Source organism: Python bivittatus, unplaced genomic scaffold (assembly GCF_059951505.1).
Source record: "Python bivittatus isolate LINGU-HERP-01145 unplaced genomic scaffold, Pbiv_v1 ctg000580_np1212, whole genome shotgun sequence".
NCBI lineage: Eukaryota > Metazoa > Chordata > Lepidosauria > Squamata > Pythonidae > Python > Python bivittatus.
In genome coordinates, this window is record NW_028277087.1 from 10,479,717 (window position 1) to 10,487,420 (window position 7,704).

The following is a 7,704-nucleotide window of genomic DNA, read 5'->3' on the forward strand; positions in this document are numbered from 1 at the left end:
AGGTTTATGTACTTCTAAAACCTTTTTTTTTTAATGCCTTCAAGGCCCAGAGTCACCCAGCTGGCTTTGTGCCTAAGGCAGGACTAAAACTCATGGTCTTCAGGTTTGTTGCCTGAAACCACAAGCCAAACTGGCTCTCCTTTAATCATGCTAATGCCTTCCTCACTTCAAAAGAGCTGTTTTGGCTTCATATAAGCGCTCAAAGAATGAGTTTGTTTTAAATGGGCATACTTGTGAAATTATATACGTACAAAGAAGTATTGTTCTATTTACAAACATCCATAGGATTTCTTATGAGGACTTTATGTTTCTGGGTGGATCTACCAGGCTTTGTAACTTTTCCTCATTCTTGGGTGACTGCTTTGCAAAATTTTCCTTGGTGGTCTCCCCTGTGCCAATTCACCACCATTACCACTGCATCACAGTTGCTCCTGTACTGTAAAAGAAATAAGGCCAAATGAAGTTCTAGATTTTCTCTTATGATTTTGGGCTGTACCTCTGTTTCCTGAATTATTATTAATAATAATTATAGCAAATTATTAATAATAATAATAGCAATAAGTTTCTATTAAAATAAGCAAGGAACTTGAATTTTTCTTCAGGTCCTAGCATTTGGTTCTGGATAGAAACTTATTTCCTTATGCTTTTCTCAGTAATGAAGTTAATACATTCTGCACATGTGCACTCATGGAACCCTTAAAAATAGTTTCCACTGAACTTTTTTTCCTCAAACTGTTTGGAATTTGACAAATTGTTGTTATTGCCACTTTTCTTAGTATCATGTTGGAACACAGAGAACTAGAGTTGCTTCAAACCATCAGTTTGCCCCTAGACCTTACGAAGGGAGAGACTTTTCACAGCTTCTGGCAAGGCATATCAGAAATCCTCCTACATAAAGTACTGAGCTTAAAACTTTGCTAGGAGAGAGAACTGCCTTGAGAATATTTGTAGAGGACACAAAAAGATTTGCAAGATATTCAGTGGTCATATTTGGGATGATTCCAAGAGCTTTTATACCTTCTTTACATCTCACCAACATTTGCATAACCCAATGAAGTCTCAGTTCTTCTGCAGGCTGTTTCTGTTATGCCTGAACTATATTTAGGATTGGGGAAATGGAGGCTTTTGAAAGACGTAAGTTACCCAGAAAACTCTCTGGGTTTAGAGTTCTCCTCTCAAAATCACATTCAATCACAGCACTTTAGGCAGTCATAGTTTAATAAACCCTGTTTTTCTGGTATTTTCCAAACCACTGAGAACCTTAAATTGGGGTGGGGTAATACCATAAATTGATTCCTATAGCCTATAGTAAAGTCATGTAGCTGAACCTGCACAGCCACCTTGTACCAAACTGCTTTTCTACGCAGTTATACTCTTTGGAGTCCTTGGAGGTCTCTTGCAAACGTTTCATTACCCAGCTAGGTCACATCTTCAGTGCTAGGATGGGCTGGGGTTTGCTCTCTATTTATGTGCTGTGGCCTGCCTTGCCAGTGCTGGTGGGGCTTTGTTTTGCTCCTCTGGTAGTTCCTTGATTAGCGTATGTTTACTGCTTGATTGTGTGCCTGGTGGTAACCTTTGCTTATCTGGGTGATGACTGCTGGTGAGGCGGTCTTCTGGTCTTTTGTCTCTTTTGAATAGTATATAGATGCTGTTTATCTCTATATGCCTGTTGATGGCTGCCTTGTCTGAATACCAGGCTTCCAAGAATTCTCTTGCATTTTTGGATTTAGCTTGGTTTAAAATGCTGTTTCCCAGTTAAAACTATGGTTAAGTCTGTCCATGTGTTGTGAGATTAAGGAGTTTTCATCATGCCTTCTGACTGCTAGTTGGTATTCATGGATGCGTTCTGCTAGTCTTCTGCCTGTCTGTCCTACGTAGTGTTTGTTACAGTCCTTACACTGTATGTTGTAGATGACTCCTGTTTTTTCTTCTTGGGCTACTGGGTCTTTTGGTTTACTTAAGATATTTTGGAGTGATTTTGTTGGTTTGTGTGCTACAGAGATGCCATGTGGCTGTAATAGTCTGTTGGTGGTTTCTGATGTATGGCAGTGTGATCCTTTTTATAACTTGGGTAGGTTGTGTTAGTAGGTTGAGTGGTCAGGCACTTTTTGATAAAGCGTGGATATCCATTTTATTGGAAGATGTTGTACAGGTGGTCTTTTTCCTTTTTCTGCTGTTCTGGGTTGCTGCAATGCATTTGTGCTCACTTGAATAACATTCTTATACAGCTCCTGTTGTGGGAGGTTGGGTTGTTACTTTGGTAATAGAGTACATGACTGGTGTGGGTTGTCTTCCGATAAACTTGGGTTTCTAATTTCCTGTTCTTTCCTCTGCTGATGAGGATATCCAGGAAGGGTAGGGTGTTGTTGTTTTCTTCCTCTCTGGTGAATTTTATTCCTTTGAAGATGCTGTTAATGGTTTCGTGTGTCTTCTCTAGTTGTTTCTTTTTTATAATAACAAATGTGTCATCTGCATTCCGGATCCATACTTTAGGTTGTATGTGGGGAAGTGCTATAGCTTCTAGGCATTGCATTACAATCTTTGCTATAAGTCCTAAGAGTGGCGATCCCATGGGTGTGCCTCTGATTTGTTGGTATATTTGTACATTAAACTGAAAATAGGTGGTGAGGCAAAGGTTGATGAAGTCCATGATTCTGGGTATTTCGATCTGGGTGTATTTGATTAAGTTGGGTGTGTTGTGTAGTACTGCTGATATGGATTCTTTCACTAGTTCTGGGTTTATGGACGTAAAGAGTGCAGTGACATCAAATGACACCATAATTTCATCTTCATCTATGTGTTGTTGTTGTTGTTGTTGTTCAGTCGTTAAGTCGTGTCCGACTCTTCGTGACCCCATGAACCATATTGCGCCAGGCCTTCCTGTCCTTCACTGCCTCCCTGAGTTTGCTCACTTTCATGGTCATTGCTTCAGTGATGCTATCTAACCATCTCATCCTCTGCCGTCCTCTTCTCCTTTTGCCTTCAATCTTTCCCAGCATCAGGGTCTTCTCCAAAGACTCCTCTCTTCACATTAGGTGACCAAAGTATCTGAGCTTGAGCTTCATTATCAGTCCTTCCAATGAACAATCAGGGTTGATTTCCTTTAAGATTGACTGGTTTGACCTCCTAGCAGTCCAGGGGACTCTTAAGAGTCTTCTCCAGCACCACAGTTCAAAGGCATCAATTCTTCGGCATTCAGCCTTTTTTATGGTCCAGCTCTCACAGCCATACATCTTTGCTTTTCTGGAGGCACTGTAGTGAGGAGTTGATAGAATATTCCCTGTTCTCTGTGAGGTGTCTAAGCTTTTTTGTCAGTGCTTTCGCTATGTTGGAGTCCCTGGTAAAGATACAATCGGTTGGAGTGGTATGTCCAGCTTGTGTATTTTTGGTCGTCCATAGAAGAGTGGGAAGATGGGTCCACTGCTTTTCATCCACCCCTGTTCTTTGTGATCTGGCCTTTCTTTGGTCATTGAGGGTTCTCTTGATTAGGTTGTCTAGTTTCTGTATTGGGTTGGTGTCAACACAGATATAAATTTCTTCTGTCATAGTAGGGCTATTGTCTGCTAGGAAAAGGTTGATTGTTTGGTCTATTTAGAGCTTTTTCTGTTTTTTGAACAGTAAAATTCTCCCAGAAGGGAGGTACACCATTCCTGGAAGTACTGCAATACCAGGCTGATGCATGGAGTGGATAGAGCAAGCCCTTAGTCCAACTCCTGTTCCCAAAAATCCATTTAATATATAGTTCTCAAATAGAGAACATATCAGATATTAAACTGATAAGAACAGATACTACACTTGATCTTAGCCAAAAGGCCGAGAAGCGATAGAGTAGAGAAGGCCAGGGCAAAAGCCTATCATTTCCAAGCAGCTTTTTCGTAACTGAGAGCAAATTCATGAAGCAGAACACTCCACATGGTCTTATAGTAGATATTGTTTGTAATTGTATCTGACATATTCTGTGAATGTTCCTATTTTCCTTTTCCAAAGAAGTAGCCATCTGTTATAAAATTTAACCTCAAAAATTTTGAAATCCTTCTGCCATATGGATTTCTTGACTGCCTATCTGATTGTTCTGACAGCTATTGGTTTTAAATCTGCATAAGCCTTCCCATTTCCCCCATGATGCTTTGCATAGTTGTTAATCAGCTGCCTGCCAGTAGAGGCCTCCCGACTTTCCTTTAAAGTTTCTTGTGCTTTCAAGAGCGTTCTGCAAGAAGGGGAGGGAGTGCTTCAGTGTTACAAAGCATAACAGCATGATGACGTTTCCTGAACAGAACTCTTTAGATTTCACGTATCTGTTCAACAAATACTTAGTAGCGTTAAGAAATTTTGCTTGCTCTCCTTTCAAGTTTTGATTTGATCACAGAATGCGTAACTGCATTTTGAACACATGTGACAGTTGTTTTATTCACTTTCTTTAATCAAATCCGTTCCTGCCAGATTGGCCCCAATGAATAGCAAATGTCTTTGAGAGAAGTAGTCGTGAGAGCCCTATGGAAAGCAGAATAGAAAATTGGATAATAAATAAAATACTAAAAAATGGTGTTCTGTTGCAAGGGAAATGAAGCAGTCGCTTGTGGCAGGTTCTAAAGGCTTAGCTAATTTAATTAAGTCCATGGATCGGTTCTTTCTGAATGTGACTAAAAAGAATGTGCATCTGCATTTCTGTCAAAATTCTGTTAATAAATATTAATCTGGAAGCTTTCCAGATCAATCGTTCACTTTTGAACACAGTATAATCTGATAATCAGGTTAAAAACACATTCATGCTGAGGAAAAGTACAAATGAAAAGAACAATAGGATATAAAAAGCAGAGAGGGCAAGTCAGCAATGTTGGGGGAACAAATGGAGGGACAACTGAGAAAGAAAAGTTAGAGAACTGGGAGAAGTTGGAGCAGGAAAAGTGGAAAGTCAGGGAGGATACCCTGAAGGGGTCTAAGCATAGAACAGAAGTTTTCTAAACAGAAGGTGAAGTTAGAACAGAAATTTGCAGACAAGCCTTTTTTTGTTGTTGTTATTTGCTTTGTTTGACTGGATATCTTTAATGCAAGTTGTCCATAGATCTTTTAACTGAATTGGTTAATTACTCTATTACAATAACCACTTAGGTTTGGAGTGAGGAAGAAAGTTTATAAAGATTATAATCTTTACACGGTTCAGAGAGGAAGTTGCTGGTGTTTGTGCTGCCTTCACTTAGCTATAAAACCACACCAAAAGCAATTGCAGTGAAATGAAAGATAAACTAATTTAGTTTTCAAAGTGCACCTCAGCAAAGCCTTCCTTGGTACCCTCCTGTTGTTAGACTTTAATTTCCAGAGCCCCAGTTCATACTGTGCTGATTGGGAATGAGTGCCCTACCCTAACAAGTGAAAGAATTCACGTGCGGCTCCTTTGACGGTTTGGCCCCATTTTGTCTTTTTGGCTACAGATTGGCTCCCTATTTACATGGGGCCACCGCTTACTTTTGGATCTGTGTGTCTGTTAGAAAGTTGATGGTTGTCTTCAGTCAATAAACAAGTTGTCTGTCTTTTTCCATCCATAGGGTGCTACCCCAAAGGATGGGCCCAGTGCTGGCTGCACAATTGTAACAGCCTTATTGTCTTTGGCTCTGGACCAGCCCGTGAGGCAAAATGTAGCCATGACAGGGGAAGTGTCGTTGACTGGGAAGATTCTCCCTGTGGGAGGAATCAAGGAGAAGACCATTGCCGTAAGTGAAAACAGCACGATCTCTCAGCTGCTAGCAGTTGGTTCAAGAAAACTGATGACTTCCCTGTTTTAAAGTTTATCCAAGGCATATCCATTTCTGCACTTTATCCCTGTGGGTTATATGGCATTCAGATTTTCAAGCAATAGAAAAACCATAAAACGGAGAAGGAAGAAATGATAAAACTGGACAAAGAGCATCAATGCCATCTGTTATGTAAGCCCACATCCCTATTCCCATTGTGGTTTGTCTTCTCTCACCAGAGATTTGGATCTGAGGAAGACTGTGACGCTCCTTGCTTAGGGAGATGCCGGATTTCTAGTGGGTCCCTTGGTATCTGCTGGTGGGCAAGCCTGCCATAGTCCTTATCTGATCCAGCAAGAACTTTTGCTGTTTGCTTTAAAACATTAACTCAGAATCATTTAATGCCAATTGGTATGTTGCTTAAGAGTTCTTGAATATACCTTTCAAAGTTGATTTATGAGAGCTGAATGGGATCACTTGCATTTATCATGACCTACAGTCAAAGGCCACAAAGGATGGAGCACTATAGAGTGGGGCCTACAGAGGCTACGTAAGAATAAATTCTTGACCATCCCTGATCCATCTGAAGGTGGCTGCTAGCTTGGAGCCATACTTTTTTTTCCCCCAGGCAATCCTCTTTTATCACAAACAGTTGTGTACAATTCAATTTAAGTATGACAGTTGAGCTATCAAGAAAATTAAAGAATTGTAGATTACAATAAAGAAGCCTTTGCTGTTTCCAGGCACCCTTCATAGCCAGAGCTTTCTCCTTAAGAAGCTATTTTATCATCTGGTCTATCAAAAACCCTATGAGAAATAGGGTTAAGGGGTGCAGCACAGGCCCTGACCCCGAGAAGCACTGGGAAAGCAGAAACCTCAGGCCAGGGGAAGAACGTGTTCCTCAGCACGCACTGAATATTTTCCCTTTATTCCTAGGCCAAGAGAGCTGGAGTCTCCTGTATCATTCTCCCATCAGAAAACAAAAAAGATTACTGTGACCTTGCTGAATTTATCACAGAAGGACTTGAAGTACATTTTGTCGAACATTATAAGGAAATCTTTGACATAGTTTTCCCAAAGTTTGATTCTCCAGGAAGGTGAACTGCTGCTGGGTGTCCATCTCACCTTCCCACTCACTTCATTCTGGAAGCAAGATCATTGGCTCAACAGAGGATGGATTTGACTGCTGCAGTGACCTGCTGCTCATAATTACGGCTTAGTTCCCTACTCCTTTAGTCACTCTGAAATATAGTCTACTGAAACTGATTTGAATTATGAACCAATTAAAATGTTTCCAGTGATACTAGGCTACAAGACTCTAGGCAAAAGATCTGTGGGGAAGTGCGCTCCTGGTCCTTCTCAAATGTATTTTCTTATCAGACCTTATAAAATCCAGATCCAGTTGTCTCCTGGTACTTTCTACTAGCATTCTAGAGAATAAAAGTGGGATAATATTTATTAAATCTTTAGATCACCTCTGGACAACACAGCCAATGATCATGGAGAACAGAAGGCATGGATTGGGGAAGGCTGGTTTCATGTACACAGATATCTGAATGTAACAAATTAAATTATTCCCCATGGTACAAAAACAAAGTCTACCGATCATAAGCAAGACGCCCCTCTACAAACACACAGCATGCAACCTGGTAAGGCTGCGCATCTGGAAGATACCCTCCCCTGAATTAGGAATTAGTTTCCCTTTGCTCCAATCTCAACATCTGTTGCCCACTAGAGTCCTTGGCTGTTTTTGCACAATATGCTAAATTACAGATCAAGTAAAAAGCTACAGCGGTCGCACTCGCATGACATACTAAAGCCCTGACAAATAAAACTTCACTGTGCCTAAATATAATTATCCATTTGACATATGGTATATAGTTTGCTGATCTGTAAAGTATGGTTTAATGTTGGGCAAACAGCCCTTCTATCACCCTGTAAATTTTAGGGTGGTGATTATCATCTAAATCCCAAG

General features: G+C 40.5%; 1 protein-coding gene and 1 non-coding gene across 2 annotated transcripts in view; one reads left to right on the forward strand and one right to left on the reverse strand.

Moving 5' to 3' along the window:
• The window catches only part of LONP1 (lon peptidase 1, mitochondrial), a 28,921-nt gene extending 21,787 nt beyond the window's left edge, over positions 1-7,134 (forward strand). Inside the window, exons 17-18 of the mRNA XM_007431694.4 lie at positions 5,544-5,708; positions 6,666-7,134. Of these exons, the coding sequence (XP_007431756.1) occupies positions 5,544-5,708; positions 6,666-6,830 (330 nt within the window). The 3' untranslated portion in view covers positions 6,831-7,134. The remainder of the gene's footprint in view (positions 1-5,543; positions 5,709-6,665) is intronic.
• On the reverse strand, positions 3,635-3,825 carry LOC112541055 (U2 spliceosomal RNA). Its single transcript, XR_003085090.1, has one exon. It is a non-coding gene; the product is annotated as a U2 spliceosomal RNA (small nuclear RNA).
• Positions 7,135-7,704: the final 570 nt, after the last annotated feature.